At 34.3% G+C, this 20,824-nt stretch overlaps 1 protein-coding gene across 3 annotated transcripts in view; it reads right to left on the reverse strand.

Moving 5' to 3' along the window:
• Nucleotides 1-20,824, reverse strand: part of LOC144307621 (uncharacterized) — a 290,432-nt gene that overhangs the window by 53,840 nt on the left and 215,768 nt on the right. For all 3 annotated transcript variants that reach the window (XM_077887550.1, XM_077887548.1, XM_077887549.1), the window contains exon 9: nt 13,885-14,004. In XM_077887550.1, coding sequence (XP_077743676.1) covers nt 13,885-14,004 — 120 coding nt within the window. The remainder of the gene's footprint in view (nt 1-13,884; nt 14,005-20,824) is intronic.

Below are 20,824 nucleotides of genomic sequence, written 5' to 3' on the forward strand. Positions count from 1 at the left end.
AATTCTTTTACTTCATAGTCCTTTATTAGACTTGTGAATACCTTGAGACACAGAGAAGATTCCCATTATAAGAAGATTATCTGGCATATAGTAGATAATAAAGGCAGATTACTGAATATGTCAATGAATCAGTCAAAGAGTAAAAAAGTGGTTGTAATCCTTTTCTGGGGTACACTAATTTGAGGCAAAATAGTTCTTTCTAAGTCCATTTCACAAATTTTTTTTTTTTTACTTCTGTGCAAGCTTATCATGGTTGTTTATTAAATCTAAATATGTGTAGGTTTGCAGGGAATTTCTATTTCAAATGTAATCAAATCACACAATTACATTTTTCTTTAGAAATAATTATTCCTCTAGAATATTTGCATATTTAAAAGTCACTTTTGAAAATTATGTTTAATTTTATTTATTTTTTTGTTTTTTTTTTAGAAAGTAAAAAGATAAATAATTTGTTGGAAAGCACTATAAACAATAGCCTATTAAAAAATGAAGGGGATCCCTGGGTGGCGCAGCGGTTTGGCGCCTGCCTTTGGCCCAGGGCGCGATCCCAGAGACCCGGGATCGAATCCCACATCGGGCTCCCGGTGCATGGAGCCTGCTTCTCCCTCCGCCTGTGTCTCTGCCTCTCTCTCTCTCTCTCTCTCTCTGTGTGTGACTATCATAGATAAATAAAATAAAAATATTTTTAAAAAATGAAGTATTAAGATGGCCAAAAGACACATGAAAAGATACTAAACATCACTCATTACCAGGGAAACACTAATTGAAACTATAATAAGATATTACCTTATATCTGTCAGAATGGCCCAAATCAACAACACAAAAAACAACAGGTGTCAGTGAGAATGTGGAGAAAGGGGAACCCTTTTGCAGTGTTGGTTGGAATGCAAACTGGTGCAGCCACTTTGGAAAACAGTAGGAAGATACCTCAAAAAGTTAAACTACAACTACCTTACCATCCAGCAATTACAGTATGGGGCATTTAACTAAAGAATACAAAAATACTAATTCAATGCACTCCAATGTTTATAGCAGCATTATCTACAATAGCCAAATTATGGAAACATCTAAAGTATCCATCAGCTGATGAATGGATAAAGAAGATGTGGTATATATATGCACATTGGAATATTACTCAACCATAAAAATAATGAAATCTTGCCATTTGCAATGACATGGACAGAACTAGAACGTGAAATCAGACAATCAGAAAGACAAATACCATATAATTTCACTCATATGTGGAATTTTAAAAATAAATACGAAAAGGAGGAAAAAAGGAGAGGCAAATCAATAAACCAAATTTTAACTATAGAGAACAAACTGATGGTTACCAGAGGGGAGATGGATTGGAGGATGGGTTCCATAGGTGATGGGGATTAAAGAATACACTTTTGATAAGCACTGGGTGTTGTATGGAGATATTGAGTCCCTATGTAATACACTAATACTACACTGTATGTTAACTAACTGAAACTTAAATAAAAACTTAAAATGAAGTATTAGAATATTTACTAGGATTCTTTTTATAATAATAGTGCTACTTTGAGGTGCCTGGGTGACACAGTCAGTTAAGTGTCTGATTCTTAGTTTTGGCTCAGGTTGTGATCTCTGGGTCTTGAGATGGAGCCCTGCATCCAGCTCAGCACAGAGTCTGCTTGAGATTTTTCTCTCCCTCTCACTCTGCACCTCCTGCTCCAGCTCTCTCTCTAAAATAAACAAGTAAATCTTTAAAAAATAGTCTTATCTCTCATTTTTATTGAATACTTCAAAAGTGTTCAATGTAATAGTTTATCCTTAGAATAATCTTATTTGGTATAATTAACTCCATTATACTTTTGAGGAAACTATGAGCAGTTAAATAACTTGTCCAGTGTTACATGGTTTAAAATTTATCTATTATAATCTCTTTATTTTTACAAGTGAGAATTTGAAGTTGTGTGATGTTCGGTTAACTGACAAAGATCACAAAGCTATTAATTAATAGAACCAAGACTACTATGTAAGTCTCATGACTCCCAGTGCAGTACTCTTTGCAGTTTAAATAATTAAATTTCATATTATTTATCTATTTTAGAACTTTATAGGTTTTAGCCAAATCACCTTTCTGCCTTCTTTTCTAGACAGAAAAATTTAATCATAGTTGAGTTTTGACTTGAGGGAAAAGTCCAGGTAGAGATAAAGATTGGAAATTATCAGCATATGTATAATAGTTAAAAGCCACCAGAGTCTCCTTAGGTAAAGGGAAGACAGTGCATATTGAATATGGGCATACATCAGAATTACTGAGAGTTTGTTTAAAAATTCACATTCCTAAGCCCCAACCCTACAGATTCTGATTCAGAAGGTATGGAGGCACAGTTCAGAATTCCGCATTTTTTACAAGAACTTCTAAATATTTCTTATGTATGTAGTCAAATAATCATAACTTGAGAAAGACTGAAGCAGAGGGAGCTGAGAAAAAAAACTTATTACACAGTATGGGAGAATAGCAACATTTATGGAATAAAAAAATTGAATCCAAACAGGGACACTGAGAAACAACCAGATAATTGAGAGAAGAATCCAGAGAGTATGATGCCAGAAAAGCCAATGGAAGAAAGAGTTTCAAAGAAGCAATGACCAACTATGTGAAATGTTGAAGATAAATAAACATGAGACCTGAAGTTTCAGTAGAGTATTGAGGGCAGAAGATTGGTTTCTACAGGTTGAATAGTGGGTGGGCTGTAAAGGATCCCTAACATGGACTGTCGTTTTAGGAATCTTGGCTTAGCAGTGAAGGAGAAAGGCAATAAAATAATTCAAGGAAGACACAGAAACAAGAACTATTTCATCTGGGGAGATGGGTGAGATTTGAGTGTGACTTTAGATAGAGTGGAATGAGCAGATGAGAAGGAAAGTCAAGGTAAGTGAAAAGGAATAGAAACAAGGTGCTGGAGGACATGAGAAGATAAGAGGATCACTCTTAGGAAGGAGGAGAAACATGTTCTTCTCCATGACTGGAGGGGAGGAAATAAGATTGCCAGTGTAGCTAAGAGTCATTTTAAAGGTGAGAGCACAAGAAGCTAAAAAGGTTCACACCTTATGCTTATTTATTTTTAAGCTGTGTCATAATTATTTGCATACAAATTTAAAACTGTTCTACCTTTTTGATCAAAGTAAACTTTTTTTTTAATTTATTTTTTATTGGTGTTCAATTTACTAACATACAGAATAACACCCAGTGCCCGTCACCCATTCACTCCCACCCCCCGCCCTCCTCCCCTTCTACCACCCCTAGTTCGTTTCCCAGAGTTAGCAGTCTTTACGTTCTGTCTCCCTTTCTGATATTTCCCACACATTTCTTCTCCCTTCCCTTCTATTCCCTTTCACTATTATTTATATTCCCTAAATGAATGAGAACATATAATGTTTGTCCTTCTCCGACTGACTTACTTCACTCAGCATAAACTTTTATCTTGTAAAATATCCATCTTTACTTTCAATAATCCTTTTTCCCTTAAGGTCTACTTGGTCTGATATTCAAAATTTCTTTTGGTAATTGTTTGCGTGGCATCTTTTTTTCCATCAGTTTACTTCAAACATGTCATATTTTCATATTTTAGGCATGTGTTTTTTAAGCAGCTTATCGTTGGGATTTTTCTGCCTAGTGTAACATTTGTTTTATCTTAATTGGGATATTTAGTTTGTTTACACTGAATACTATGACTGATATATTTGGATTTAAATCTACCACATTACTACTTGATTTCCACTTTTTCTGCCTACTTTTTTCTTCCCTTTGCTTTTTCTTTCTTGCTTTCTTTTGGATTGCTATTTTCCATTTTCCCTTCTATTGCTTGATAGTTACACATTATTCTATTGTTCTTTTAGTGGTTACCATAAACATACATAGTTTATCAAAGCACTTTTTAACTTCATGGATAGTGCAAGGACCTTAGAATACTTTAACTCTACGTATTTACTCCTTCCTTATTTGTTATTGTTGTAATGTGTTTAAATTATATATATTTTAAATGCCACATTACTATTATTGTTATTATTATCATTTATCCAGTCAATAATCCTTTGTATTTACATACAGATTTACTATTTTTGTTGCTCTTCACTCCTTTTTGCGTCTTTGAGCATTCTTCTGGAAACATTTTTCTTCTGCTGAAGAACATCCTTTAGTTGAGTGTGCTGGTTACAAATTCTCAGCTCTGTTTGTCCAAAAAGTCTTAATTTCACTTTGAAATTTGATTTTTGAATGATTTTTTGTTTTGGGAAATTGAATTCTAAGTTGGCAGTTATTTTCCTTCAGCACTTTCAGTTCACTCTTTGAAAATAGCATTCCATTTTCTTCTTTTTTGCATTGATTTTGGTTTCAATCTTCTCCCAGATCTTGGCCCTCATGTTTTTAAACTGATTGTTAGCTCTCTAATGCCTTAGAGATTTTTTAAAATTTGTCAAACTTTTCTGGCTGTTTTCATCTGGAAGATTGGTGCAAAATACCAAGTCCACAATAAGTGGAGGTATTCCCAGGAAGTTCATAATTGATTGACTCACTATTTCTGAAAGTGGGTATGAGGCCATAAGCTGAGATTGAAAAGTGGTTGGATAAAGGACAGTTTAAAGATAAATTCCCTTTAGAAGTGGTAAAGTTTAGGATTAGCTTTTGAGCAAAGGCAGACAATCACAGATGATTAAATAAACAAATAATACAATTCAACAGAATTTGATAGATGGTAATGACAAGCAGTGGTAGAGAGTGGTGTAATGTATCTGGGTCTCAATTTTCTAATTTTAAAACTGAATATGAAAATATTTTCTGCCCTTTGTATCACAGAGTTATTCTGAGGACCAAATGAAATTATGGTATGCATTTCAAAAGAAATTATAGATGCAAAAGTAAACTATGAGGTGATATAAATATTGGATACTTCTACATATGGAGATTTTAAAAAATTGAATGGAACATGGTAAATTTGAAATCATCTTTTTAAAATGTTTTATTACTTAAGTAATCTCTGTACCCAATGTGAAACTAGAACTCAGGACTCCAAGATCAAGAGTTGCATGTTCTTTAGTTGAGCCATCCAGGTGCCTCTGAAATCATCTTTTTTCTTAATTCAAAAAAACAAAATGTATGAAAATCCATCTTTATTTTTAGAATTATAAAAATTCTTTAAATTTTCATTATAGAACTTGCATTTACTGTTGCATTCGCACAGCATTGGGGGAAAATATTCATAGAGGAAGGCTAAGAATAGACAAATAACTGACCATATCACGCTTAGAGCAACTGAGAGAGACGGTGGTAAAGAAGTGAAAATGAATGGGAAAAAGAAGGGACACAAAAAGACAGGTACTCTGTATTAAATTTATACTTCCTTCTTTAAAGCTGAGCTCTTGTAAACCTTCCTGATGAGGATAAATTAGCACAGCTATTCCACCCAGAGCAGCTACTTCTGGAAGCCTATCAAAGTCATTGGTCAAAGGGTTACTAAAGAATGGTCCATGGAGAACACACAGCAAGCCTAGTGTCTAAGGGTTCCTGGTTTTATCTTCTGGGTCCTGCCACTTGAGTGAAAGTAAGATGTTAGCCAAGTAGTTTTAGGCTTCTCCTACTGAGCAGAGGTGAACTATTTACTCTGGACAATTTTGTAACATAGTTCATTATTTGCAATTTCCTCAAGGAAATAGAATCTGAAACTTTGTTTTGGAGGGTAGAAGGACTAAGCCACTTTTTTAAACTAAATGATAGATTTTCAGAATGTACTGTAATAACATATTTTGGAAATACAAAACACTCTTTTTAGATGATCCATACTTACCATGAAAATACCTTGTAGTCATGTAATATTTCAACGTAAAATATGTATTTTATAATTCTGTTCTAACTTCTTACACTTGGAAATGATTCCACTATTGACATATTTTATAACAGAGAGCCCATAAAGTAGACTATTGGGTTTTTAAATGTTAAAAAATGCTAAATTTTCTATTAGCTAAGATAAATACAGTTATTTCTTGGATTTATCCTTCTGTAAAGCATAAAGACTGAATTTCTTGCTATCTAATCATTCTGGGCAGCTTTCTTCTACTGCTAGTCAGTTTCCTCAACAGGAAATATTGCTTTATACCAATATCTATTAACTAGAATGCTGTATGTTATATTTCAAGGATACAATTAAATTTTATGTCTTTAATTTTTATTTTGATTGCTAATAACCAAGAGTTGGCATAGATGTCACAATTTCTTGAAACATGATAGATCTCAAAATTAACTATGGTATCATTGAATACTCACAGCATTTCAATGTTGCAAAGACATTTTAGATGGCTGCCAAAAACAGAGAAAACTGATTCTGCACCATAGCATACAATACAAATCTCAGATTGTATAAGACTTCATGGGATATGATGATGAAAACGTTTGGGTCTTCACAGTCCTTGACCAAATCAATAATCATAATTATCTACATATTAAGTGCATGAAAGGCATATTGAACAGGCATCTTAGATGAAAGATGAATTTGATAAGTTTTTGGTAGAGATGATGTCAATGTACCAGTATATCTCCATGGGCATGAAATACTGGTTCCAGATGAGAAACTTCTTACTTATTCCAATTGAGGTTAGCATTGCCTCACATATGTGGTTAGGCTCTTTAGCCATTTAAAGTGAAAGCATCTCATAAAATTTTCACCCATCCCAAAGAGGTTGCAATTTTGTGGCCAGTGTTTAATACAAAATAGCAAGAATAATTCAAGCAGCTGACAAAGAGGAAGGGACATTTTTTTCTGATGCAAAAATCATATCTATATACATATCTATATAGTATTTACTGTTTTATCTCCAAGGTTGTTTTCTCTTTTCACATTACTTGTGTCCATGGAGTTAGAGGAGCTGTTAAATATAAGGAATAGAACCAAAAAGAAGTATACAAAGGGAAAAACATGTCTAATCTAAAAGACAGATTTACTATGAAGCCAATGAAGCTTAAATTTTAGTGCCTCTCACTTATTTAAGCCCATTCCAAGGCTCTGAAAAGTATTTTAGGCTTGTAATATTTTCAAATTTTACAAATTCATATTTGTTGTGATTTTTCTCATTCTAAATTTCAATTTGCATATATATGTGTGTGTGTGTGTGTGTGTGTGTGTAGTTTTATATATATATTTATATATATAAGAGGGACTCCCAAACTGTATAAGGCTCAGGCTCTTCAAAACCTGGCCTCCCTTGTTAAAGTGTGCCTTACCAGTAATCAGTTTGATGAATTTGATTTGATTTCCTTCAAACTCATAACACTCTCTCCCTACCCCCAACATATCTGAATCTATAGCTACAAAACAAACATGTTAATGAAAATCAATAATACTCAATCCATTTCCATTAAAATTAATCTCTAGGAAGAATATATGCAATAGATAATGATTTCTTTGAAAGGGCACTACAGGAGAAATTAAAATTGTAGGTCTATGAAATGATATTAGAGTCACAGAATTGCAAGTGACCTCTGCTGTCACTCACCCAAGTCCAGAATTTTACAAATAAGAAACAGGTTTAGAGAGGAAATATGACTTATTTAAGTTTACATCTAGGTTATTAGTGGTAAAGCAGGGACTTCAAGAAAACGATTTAATCTTTATGCTTATTTCTATTACTCTATTACTATCGTTTGAATTTATTCCCTTCATCATTTATGAAGTTTATTTCCTAACATGCTTGGATTTGTATATTTTGCACATCAAAGTTAAAAGTCTACCCATCTCTACAACTGAGAGTCAAATTATTATTCAATATTTTAAATTATTACTTTGTATACTTCACCATCAACATAAAATATATTTTTTGTATGTGTTTATAGTTTAATTACATCATTGATACATTGAACAATAAAGATAACAGTTTCTATTTTAAAGGTCTATCCATTTTTCAAGTCATTAACTGACTATTTCAACCCAAATAATTCTGTATTTTAAATCATTATCTTGGGGCACTGGGATGGCAGTCAGTTGAGCATCAGACTCTTGGTTTCAGCTCACGTTATGGTCTCAGGATCATGAGATCAAGCTCCTTCTTTGGCTCCATTTTCAGCATGGAGTCTGTTTGAGATTCTCCCTCTCCATTTGCCCCTCCTCATCGTGCTGTCTCTCTCTCTCTCTCTCAAATAAATAAATCTTTAAAAAGTCTCTATTCCCTCTCTTTAGGTAATTATTGTTCCAAGATTCTGTTTTCCATGAAACCCTAATAATGATTTTGTTATGTTTACAAAGATAACAATAAAGTAAGACTTAGCAATAAATTAAAATGATCCTGTAAATACAAGCACACATTTGAAAGATTACTTCAAATTATAGCTTTAAAAAATATCATGTTAAATCAATTATTCTGTTGGAGTAAGCCTAAAGTTTGTTTTTCCTTTTGTTTAAAAGTGAGCTATTAGCCATAACTAACTTACTTTGCAAAAGAACTGGAAACTCACATAAATACCAAGACAGATGCAATGATTTATGATTGGGCTAAAATTATTCACATAAAAAATGCTAGCTGGCTTCATTGGAAATTAATCCTCAGGCTTATTTCTGAACTTAAAAATTCCTGACCTAAATGAATTATAAAAATCTTTACAATAAATTTCTTTACATGTAAGTAATATAAAATGCAGATAAGTTAACACTAAGACCCAGGGATTAAATGGATAAAGGTTATGAAAAATCAATTCAGCTAAAAAAAAATAAGAATGACTAATAAATATAATGAAAAACACTTAACCTCATTAATTGTAAGAAAAACAAAGGTGGCCAGGATTATACTTATGACTACTTGTCACCTGCATAACTCTATTTGTTTAAACAGTAAAAGCATCATGAAATGGCTATGGATGCATGCTGCTAATAAAAGTGTAAACTGATACAACTCTTTAGGAAAGCAATTTTTTCAACATATATTAAGAAACTAAAAACATTCATAACCATTGGACCAGTAATTTCATGCCTAATCAACTAAGACTGATAAAATACTTTATGTGTGGCAATTCACAATTATGTATGTCAAAGAAGTATATATAGTAGTAACATAGCAAAAACATGAAAAAAATTTGAATTCCAGAAATGAAAAAGATAATTATATTCATATGTTCAAGTTATATTATGTGTGTATACACACATACACATGCACACACATATATGTGTATATACACAATTGTGTATGTCACAATTGTATAAGTAAAATATGAATAGAAGAAACAATGGGAGAAAATACACAAATATTGTTAATCGTTAAAGCAATTCAAATGCTTTTCTATATTTTTCACATTTCAGATAATGAGAAGTTATTACTTTCAAATTCAAAACAATTAACTCTAATAATAATGATAAATGTAGAAAATAGAGACACGAATAACGTATAAGAAAAAATGTTTAAGCAATTAAGCACATGCTCAAACAAAAATGAGGTTTGATTTTACAATCTAGTAGGATAAAGAAAAGAGATAAAATCCAATACAGGTAAGAAGAGAGGCAAGATGGCAGAAGAGAAAGGCACCTCATTTCATCTCGTTCCCTGAATTTAGCTAGATAATTATCATATCATTCTGTATACTTATGAATTCAACCTGAGATTTAAGAAAAGAATAGCCAACATTCTACAAATAGAAAAGCAACCACATTTTTGCAAGGTAGGTGTGTGGAGAAGAGAAACTAATTGGAAATAGTGGAAGATAAATGGGGAGGAAGGAGCCTGTGTAAGCTGGCTACAGGAAAATGATATAGCCCTGAAGTACAAAATCAGAACCTTTAGAAATTTGCTCCAGTAAGAGACGTCCCTGCCTGAAAGTTGCTTAGTGGTTAAGTGGTGCAAAAATCCCAGGTGAGACAATGTGGTCTCAAGATCCCCAGAGTTACAGAAAAAAACAGAAGTGCCTGAGCCAGAAGAGTTCCCAAGCATTGGAGCAGTGAAACTGGTTTAGGTCAGCTATCTCTCAAGAGCAGTCTCTCAGCTCAATTTGCCATAAACCAGGAACTGCAGCCTGATCCAGTGACGACTTTCCAGGCTGGGGCCCTATAAAGGACAAGAAATGGGGCAATGCTCTGACTTCCTCTGGGAGGGAGCAGAAGGGGTGACACAAGAAATCGGTGAACACTCTGTGCTGGGGTGATGCAAAGCACACAAACACAGCAACCTCTGACTTTCCCTGGGAACACTGGAGTGGGCCCACATTGTAGGAGTCTGCAGAATTTGTCACACACCATAATCTTTCAGCTCCAGGGCTGGAGATCAGGGCATTGTCATTTTTATTTTCACACTCTAAAGAGTCCAGGAAAGCCTTCAGGGAACAAAAGCCACACAGAGAACCAGCTTACACTGAGCTTGGCCCTCTGGCAAGAGGTTGTGCAACTCCACTAAGGCAAAGAAACCTGAGGATCAGCATAGCAGGCCCTTCTCCCAGAAGACCAGCTGGAGAAAGAAACGGGCATTCAAGTCCAAGCGGTGGAGTGGAACCCTCAAAATCAATAAAAATTGATCAACACTCTGACATGTAATAGTGAAACTTGCCAATTTCAGAGACAAAGAGAAAATTCTGAAAGCAGCTGGTGACAAGAGGTTCTTAACCTAAAAGTGTAAGAACATTAGACTGGCAACAGACCTATCCATAGAGACCTGGCAGGCCAGAAAGTGCTGGCATGATATATTCAGGGTACTCAATGAGAAAACCATGCAGCCAAGAATACTTTATTTAGTTATGCTGTCATTCAGAATGGAAGGAGAGATAAGTTCCAGGATGGATAGAAACTAAAAGAATATATGACCATTTAACCAGCTTAGCAAGAAATATTAAGGGGATCTTATAAGTGAAGAGGGAGCCAAAAAGTAACATAGAACAGAAAAAAAAAGAAAAAAAATCTATAGAAACAGTGACTTTACAAGTAATACAATGGCACTAAATTCATATCTTTCAATGGTTACTCTGAAATGTAAATGGACTAAATGCTTCAATCAAAAGACACAGAGTATCAGATTGGATAAGAATGCAAAACCTATTCATATGATACCTATAAAAGTCTCATTTTTAGACTCAAAGATACCTCCAGATTGAAAGTGAGGGGTGGAGAATCATTTATCATTTATCATGCTAATGGACCACAAAAGAAAGCAGGGGTAGCAATCCTTATATCAAACAAATTAGATTTTAAAACAAAGACTATAGTAAGGGATAAAGAGGGACCCTATATCATACTTAAAGGGTTTTCTGACATGCAGATCTAAAAATTATAAATATTTATGCTCCGAACCTGGGAGTAGCCAACTATATGAACATTAATAACCAAATTAAAGAAACACATTGATAATAATATTAGGGGACTTCAACACCCACTTATGGCAATGGACAGATCATCTAATTAGGAAATCAATAAGGAAACAAGGGCTTTGAATGACACAGCATACCAGATGAACTTCACAGATGCTCATAGAGCATTCTATCCTATAGCAACAGAATACACATTCTTCTCAAGTGCACATGGAACATTCTCCAGAATAGATCACATACTGGGTCACAAATCATGTTTCAACCAGTACCAAAAGACTGGAATTATTCTTTGTATATTTTCAGAACACAGTACTTTGAAACTTGAATTCAATCCCAAGATGAGATTGGAAGGGAGGCAAACACTTGGAGGTTAAAGAGTGTCCTACTAAGGAATAAATGAGCCAACCAGGAAAATGAAGAAAAATTTTTAAAAAATTCATGGAAACAAATGAAAATGAAACAAAACTGTTCAAAACATTTGGAACACAGTTAAGTGGTCCTAAGGGGGAAGTACATTGCAATACAATCCTTTTTCAAAAAGTTAGAAAAACCTCAAATACACAAGCTAACTTTATACTTATAGGAGCTGGAGAAAGAACAGCAAATAAAACCTTCTCAAGAAGGAGTAGAGAAATAGTAAAGACTAGAGCAGAGACCAATGAAATAGAAACCAGAAGAATAGTAGAACAGATCAACAAAGCTATAAGCTAGTTCTTTGAAAGCCTTAATAAGATTGATGAACCCCTAGCAAGATTTATTAAAAAGAAAAGAGAAATGACCCAGATTAATAAAACCATGAATGAAAGAGGAGAGATCATGACCAATATCAAGAAAATACACAAAATTTTAAAAACATATTATGAGCAAATATACACCAAAGAATTAGGCAATCTGGAAGAAATGGATGCATTTCTGGAAACTTATAAACTAGAAATGGGCAGAAGACATGCAAAGATATTTTCTTCAAAAAGATATATAAAGGGAAAACAGAAACATGAAAAATGTTCCATAGCACTTGGCGCCAGGAAAATACAAATCAAAACCAAAATGAAATACCACTTTCCACCAGTAAGAATAGCTAAAATTAAGACAGGAAACAACAAACGTTGGCAAGGATTTGGAGAAAGGGGAATCCTCTTACATGGCTGGTGGGAATAAAAGCTGGTACAGCAACTCTGGAAAATGATATGGAGGTTTCTCAAGAAGTTAAAAATAGAGATATCCTATGATTCAGCATTTGCACAATTAGGAATTTATCCCAAAGGTACAAAGGTATTGATCTGAAAGCATTCCTGCACTCCAATGTTTATAGCAGCATTGTCCACAATAGCCAAACTGTGGGTAGAGCCCAGATGTCTATTGACAAATGAATGGATATAGATGTGTGGTGTACATATACAATGGAATATTACTCAGCCATCAGAAAGGATGAATACTTACCATTTACATCAACATGGTTGGAACTGGAGTTTATTATGCTGAGCAAAATAGGTCAATCAGAGAAAGCCAATTATCATATGGTCTCACTCATATATGGAATATAAGAAACGGGGGAGGAATCATAGGGCAGGGGAGGGAAAACTGAATGGGAAGTCATCAGAGAGGGAGAAAAACCAGGAGAGACTCTTAACTACAGGAAAGAAACTGAGGGATGCTATGGGAGATGGGGGTTCATTTGGTGATGTGCATTAAGCAGGGCACATGATGTGATGAGCACTGGGTGTTATTCGCAACTGATAAATTATTGAACACTACAACTAAAACTAAATATGTACTATATGTTGACTAATTGAATTTAAATTTAAAAAAAAAATAAAAATCTGGGATGCCTGGGTGGCTCAGCAGTTAAGCGTCTGCCTTTGGCCCAGGGCGTGATCCTGGAGACCCAGGATCAAGTCTCACATCGGACTCCCTGCATGGAGCCTACTTTTCTCTGTGTCTCTGACTCTCTCTGTGTCTCTCATGAATAAATAAATAAAATATTCATAATAAATAAATAAATAAATAAATAAATGCTCATATTTGAGGGGTAATCCAATACTGGTTAAAATATAGGTTTTAATTTGAATTCTTTTGGTAGATAATTTGATAATATGAATATTCTTAAAACATTGTACATTCTGTCACCATAATCAGAATCATAGGAATATAACTGATGAAAATTCCTTGTAACACTTTTTTAGAAAACTTTGCTTAAAAACCAGAATCATAAAAATGTATTCAAGAAAATTATTTGAATATTTGCAATATATTATACTTACAAAGATAATAATATCAGCAGCTTTACTTCTAAAACCTGAAAATTGATGGTAACCTACATAATCAGATAATAACTGAATAATTAAATAAGCCACAGTTTAAAAATTCAATAATACATGGGGCTGTTACTTAAAATTAAGATAATGACTATATGAAAAAGAACAATGTGATTGCATCATTATATATTCTGTATACAGAGAAACATTGAAAGAAGTCAAAAGCACGTAAGTAATTGCTGTGTTAAATTAGAAAGCATCTTATTGACATTTTAAATTTTTTTCAAATGCCTAATATTAATGATAAGTCTTTTTTTTAAAACTGCTTACCACTTGCACCCTAGATACTTCCTCTTCAGGGGTAAGAAATTCTGTAATCTGTGTTTCTGGTCCTATAACATCAGGTGGCAGAGCAATTATATAATGACAGATTTTATTCACATTCTTGCACTAGACAAGAAGAAAAGAAACAAGATTCATGAAACCCATATTAACATCTCTAACTCAATTCTCATATGTAATTGCCATAATTTTCATTTCTCAAAAACTGAATATATATATGTATACATATACACATATACCTATGTATGTGTATTTGTATTCAGGGAAATATATTACATGACTCATCAACAGGATGAAAAATGTATTTGGTTGATTCTAGAGTCAACTACGTAGTATCAAAGTATAAAACTAGGTTAAATTTTTAGGTCCTCTCAATTGTGGTGTAAGCAATGTGAAGATGAATAAGAAAAAGTAAAAAATAGATTTTAAATATTCATTTATTTTTGAAAAGAAATGGAAAATTTCATGGAAATTTTTGAAAAGGCAGAAGAACCTAAAAAGAAATAAGCTATCACTAAGAATCTCACCCACAGGGAAACAGGCTAAATATTATATTTATTTATCATGACCTCCATAAATATCTATTAACTATAGCTTTATTTTAAAATTAACTTTTGGTAGAGATTTTTATATATGTTTTATTTATGCTTTTAGGGACTATATTGTCATTTCCTTTAAATATTTGAACTGTCTGAATTTTAACATCTTTTTAAAGATTTATTTTATTTATTTGAGAGACAGAGAGAATGGTGAGAGGAACAGAGGTAGAGAGAATATCAATCAGACTCCATGCTGAGTGTAGATTCAGACATAGGGCTCAAACTCATGATCCTGAGATCATGACCTGAGCTGAAATGAAGAATTAGATATTCAACTAACTGAACCACCCAGGTACCCCTTTAATATTTTGATATAACACAAAACTCATTTCTGAACATCAGTAAGAGTTTAAAAAAGGAAATGAAAACTTTAAATAAAAGAGTTATAAATAATAGCCCAATAAACCACCTACTTACTTAGTAAATCTCATAGGTGGGAATTGTAGCTTATATATAAGTCTTTGAATCTCCTTCACTTAACACAATTCTAAGTATTATACCAAAGCTACATAAATACTTATTGTTGGTGAGTACGAGGGCATAGAAGCAATTTTCTAACTTTTCCAAGGAATAAGTAAGATAATTAAGCCTAATATTGCCTTCAGGTAAAGGAGTGGTTTAAATGATTACAGAGCAAAATATCTTACAATATTAATGACTTGAAAAAGAACCTATAGGTAAAAAAAATACATACCCATGATCAAATGTATATTTTACCCCTGATAAATATCTCAACTCAATATGTTACATTTAAAGTGCAGTTATAAATATTGCATAGGTCATATATGCATGAATAGGCTGATTTTTAAAAGCAGAGTCAGATATTATTTAGGTTGGGTATTACCTTAAATAACACCTGATCCAATCCCTTCATTTTAAGATGAGGAAACTGAGGATGTAATATTTGACGCTCAAGGGGTAAGTATCATATCATTATGCTCTTTGTATTTCTTTTACCTAAACTGAGTACATGGATTATAATAGATGTTCATCAACTGTTTACTGAATGAATTAAATGTATTTCCAACTGGAACTTCATGCTTTATCTTGTCAGTTTCTTAATTGTTACATCAACGTGTCATGCTCATTCCTGTTTTCATATTGTTCTTTTCCATTGAAATGTCCCTACTTTAACCTCTGTTAAACCAAATTGTTTCCAGCTTCCAGAACACAATTGAGTTACAATTTTATTGGTTAAATCTTATAGGCCATTCTAGGTTTCTCTTGACACTATGACTATCTTTCCACTCAAATGATATTGCAGAACAATCTACCATATAAATCCTTAAATTTATGTGTTAATTATAGTGGAATTAAATTTTAAAAAATAGGGGCACTTGGGTGGTTCAGTTCATTAAGCATCTGATCTTGATTTGGGCTCAGTTCATAATCTCAGGGTTGTGAGATCAAGCCCCACATTGGACTCTGCTGGGTGTGAAGACTGGTTGGGATTCTCTCTCACCTTCTCCCTCTGCCCCTCACCCCACTCAGGTGTGTGTGTGTGTGTGTGTGTGTGTGTGTGTGTGCATGCGCACATGCTCTCTCTCTCTCTAGGAAAAAAAGTTAAAAAACAATGACCCTATCACCCCTGAAATTGCACTACTAGGTATTTACTCAAAGGACACAAAAATATTGATTCAAAGGGGCACATGCACCCTGATGTTATAACAGCATTATCAACAATAGACAAATTATAGACAAAGCCCAGATCTCCATCAACTGAGAATGGATAAAGAAGCCATGAGGTGTGTGTGTGTGTGTGTGTGTGTGTGTGTGTATGTGTGTGTGTGTGTGTGTGTTTAGAAGAGAATATTACTCAGCCACTAAAAAGAATGAAATCTTGCTATTTGCAAGCACTTGAGTGCAGCTAGAGTGTATTATGCTAACTAAAATAAATCAGTTAGAGAAAGATAAATACCATATGATTTCACTCACATGTGAAATTTAAGAAATAGGAGAGATAAACATATGGGAAGGAGGAAAAAAGTAAGGGAAGCAAATCATAAAAAGTTTAACTTCAGAGAACAAACTGAGAGTTGACAGTGGGAGATGGGTGGGGAACAGGCTAAATGAGTGATGGATATTAAGGAGGGTACTTGTGATGAGCACTGAGTGTTACATGTAAGGGATGAATCAGTAAATTCTATATCTGAAACCTATTTTACCATAGTATTATGAACTTAGAATTTAAATAAAATTTAATTAAAAAAGATTACAAATAGATTGATAGATAATTAAAGAAATGAAAATATATACTGATGTTCACTGACAAGATTTAATATTGTTTTTTTTTTTTTTAAGATTTAATATTGTTAAGATGGCAATAATCTCCCATGTTGACCTACAGATTCAAAACACTATGCCTCAAAATCCTAGCTGGCTTCTGTACAGCAACTGACAAGCTTATCTAAAAACTCATGGAAAAGCAAGGGACCAAAAATTGTTTTAAAACAATCTTTTATAAAAAGAATAAATAAATAAAGGGCTCATACTTTGTAATTTCAAAAATTGCTATAATGTGTAGTTGCACATGAATAAACATCCAGATCAATGGAAAATAACTGAGTATTCAGAAATAAGCCTCTCATTTATGGTCTATTTTAAATAGGGTGCTGATAAATTTTGAAGGGGAAAGAATAGTCTCTTCAGGAAATAGTGCTGGGACAGCTGGGTATTCACATTCAAAAATAAATTTGGACAATTATCTCCCTACCTTTATCCCCAATGTTTATAAAAATTACCTCCACAAGAATTATACAGCTAAATGTAAGAGCTATAGCAATAAAATTTCTGGAGAAAACATAGAAGTAAATATTTGTGACTTGGCTAACCCAAAGTTTTAGTTATGATATCTGAAGAACAAGTGACAAAAGAAACTGCAGATAAATTGGACTACATTGAAATGAAAAACTGTTGAGTGAGAGTGATGTCACCTAGATGACAGAGAAGACCACAACCTCCATTCCCCAACAAAGATAAACAGTTGGACAGCTATCTTCAAATGAAAATAGTCCAGGAGAATAGAGGAGTCTACTTAAGTAGCTCTACCAACACAATGGAACAAAAAACCTGACAATAAATGCACAAAATGGGTAGAAGAATAACTTAATTTAGTCTTTATCACCTCATCCTCTAGGTCAGCACTGCTCACTGCCAAGAGGAATGTCCTAGCTCAAAAGAGTTCCCCTTGCCAACAAAGGGAAAGCGGGCAGTGACGATCTTCCTCAGCCCATTGGGGCACTATATGGAGAATCCATTTCAGTTCTATTCCACACAGATAACAGCAAAGCTGAGACACCCGGAGATGGCTAAGAACAAGGAAGAAGGACAGGGACTACCAATGTCAGCCACACAGGAGTGACATTGGTTCCTAGTGGCTTGCTTGGCAGAGAACCCCAGAACACTTCAATACTAAGGATCTCTTGCAGATGCTGTACATCTCCCAAATTTCATCACCATACACCTCATCACAGACACCAACAGAAAGCTCAGCCGCTTTTAGCATTGAAGAAAACAATAGCAAGCACAGCTGTCATGTATTCCCTGTAGATTTTGTTGCTGAAGTTTTTGCCCCACTATTTTCATGTTTTCAGATGACAGCCAGCTCAGTCCCTATTCATGCTGGAGCCCATATCCATAACAGCAGCCAGCCCTGGCCTCTGTAACTGTAGTCATGCAAGACATCAGTCTAGACCCCACGGTTGACCTCCATCACTGTGAGCAGACTTGTGACTAGCCTCTAGCAACTGTGCATCTGCACCATCCTAACTCCGGCCACTGGCCTTTTCTGCCATGTGCATACTTGTGGAAAATTCCTATAGCTGCCCAAGTGTGCATGGACAGCCAAGATCCCCACAGTTGCTGGTTGACTCAGATTCATCCTGACTCTTGTCACTATCATGCACTACTTGACTTTGCACTATCCCCTGCTGCTGTACACCTGTACATTGCCAATCTAACTCCTCCTATTAACCTCCACTGCCATGAACACACCTGGAGTGAGCCCCTACAGCTGAAGTGCATACTAGATAGCCAAGGCCTGCATAGCTGTCTGTGGATCTGGATATAGTCTTGACTCCAATCACTGACCTATATTACTGAAATCACCAAGTTGTGTGTCTGGTCACTAGTGGATTGACTCTATCACCAGCTTCCACTGCCATGCATGCACCAATAACAAGCTATGTTCATGAGTGTATACTGACAGCCAGAGCCTACACAATTGCTGTGGGTTTGGATATGATCCTATTTTCAGTCACTGGTCCATAATATTGTGCTAACCTTCAGCTATATACCTGCACTCTTCTGACCTGAGGGCTGCCATTATTCTCCACTGCTATGTGCATCCCTGTGGCAAGACTTTGTGGCTACAGGAGTATAGGAAAACAGCGAGTGCCCCTGCAGCTGCTAGTGTACCTACAGTTGGCCCAAGCCCTTGCTGCTGACTCTGATTCTCACCACAATGTGTATATCTGCAGAGAGCCTCTGTGACTACACAGGCACTGGTGAAGCATATGCATACCACCAGCATGTTACCAATGCTGCCTGCTCTGGTCCCTAACCACTGAATCTGGAGTCACCACTGAGAACCCCAAAAAGCACTGCAGTCACTGTAGACTTCCCAAAGTTTTCATCAAGTATCACCCAGTCATTAATGTCGTAGACATGAGGGGTCTTAGTCAACAGCTTTGATAATATATTGAAAATGCTGAAAGAAAAGTGCCAACAAAGAGTACTTTATGTGGCAAAGTTGTCCTTCATAACTGAAGAAAAGACAGACTCAGAGCAAAAGAAAAAAAAAAAAAACAGGAGGAGTTCATCAGCACGTGACCTTCCTACACCTGTCTTACAAGAATTATTGAAAAGAGTTTTTCAAGCTCAAATGAAAGGATGCTAATTAGTCACATAAAAATATATTAAACACTGGTTAAGGTATATAGTAAAATTCAGAATACAATACCATATGATACTGTATTATGGCAGTGTGTTAATCACTTAACTCTATTATAAAGATGAAAGGAGTACTAAAAATATTTATTTACTTTACAAGTAATGCAAGTAGTCATTTTTGACGATGATTAAAGAAGGAGTCTTTTCCTCATTTACTAGCCATTTGATGCACCTCAGAACAAAACACCTGGGAAATTACAGAGTCAAATAGGGAAAGGACTTTCCAATTATCGTAGAAATATCACCTCATATTTTCTTCTACTATAGTTTCTTTCAAGCTAGGTACTATTATACATTAGACTAGAATCTCAGGATTGGATTCAGACTTCACCTGCCTCCTTCCTCTTCCTCTGCTATATTCTACTCCAGTTACAAACATACAAACAAAATAAGCAACAGTTTGTCTATATGGTGCTAATATGTCAGTGGGAATTAATGTGTCAGTGCATTACTGTGTTCTGTACAATGAATTAACCTCTGTAGTTTCAACAGGGTCTTTCTGAAAATCTAATATTTGAATCCAAGTATGGTAGTGTGATACTGGCATAATGATTGACTATCAGGTAATGAAACAAAATAGACTGGTCAGACACGGACCTTCACTTACACAGTCATTCAAATTTTGACAAGGGAAAAAACAAAACAAAACAAAAACAGAAAAAAAAATTTGACAAGGGAACCAAAACAATCCAATCAAAATAGGAAGCTTTTCCCACAAATGTGACTAAAACAACTTAAAATCCATATGGAAAGTACAATGATCTGTAACTTCTATATTAAACCATACATAAAAAATACTTTGAGATGGATCATAAATCTAAATATAAAAACTAAAATTATAAAGCACTTAGATGAAAATATAAAAGGGTATCTTCACAACTTGAGGTAAGCAAAGTTTTATTAGACATGACACACAAAGCAATAGCATAAAAGAAAAAAAAACATTAGACTGCTTCAAAATTAAAAACTACTACTCCCCAAAAGATTCCATTAAGAAAATGAATGTGCAATCTCTATAGTGGGAGAAAATACTGTAAATACCTGACAAAGGACTGGTATCCAGGCTATATCTATATTAAAACTCCAGTAATTCAATAAGAAAAATACAACCAGTCATGTTTTAAAAAAAAAGTTTTGAATAGACACTATACACACAAAAAAGATATATGAAAGGACAAAACACATATAGAAGTACATATTATATGTAAAAGTGTTTAACATAATCAGTTAACACAAAAATGCAAAATTAAAGCTAGAATGAGATACCACTACATATTCACCAGAATAACTGAAATTGAAAAGTCTGACAATTCCAAATTTTGGCAATGATGTGGAACAACTGGAAATTTTGTACATTTATTATTGACATATAAAATATA

The sequence above is a fragment of the Canis aureus genome, chromosome X (genome assembly GCF_053574225.1).
Source record: "Canis aureus isolate CA01 chromosome X, VMU_Caureus_v.1.0, whole genome shotgun sequence".
Classification (NCBI taxonomy): domain Eukaryota; kingdom Metazoa; phylum Chordata; class Mammalia; order Carnivora; family Canidae; genus Canis; species Canis aureus.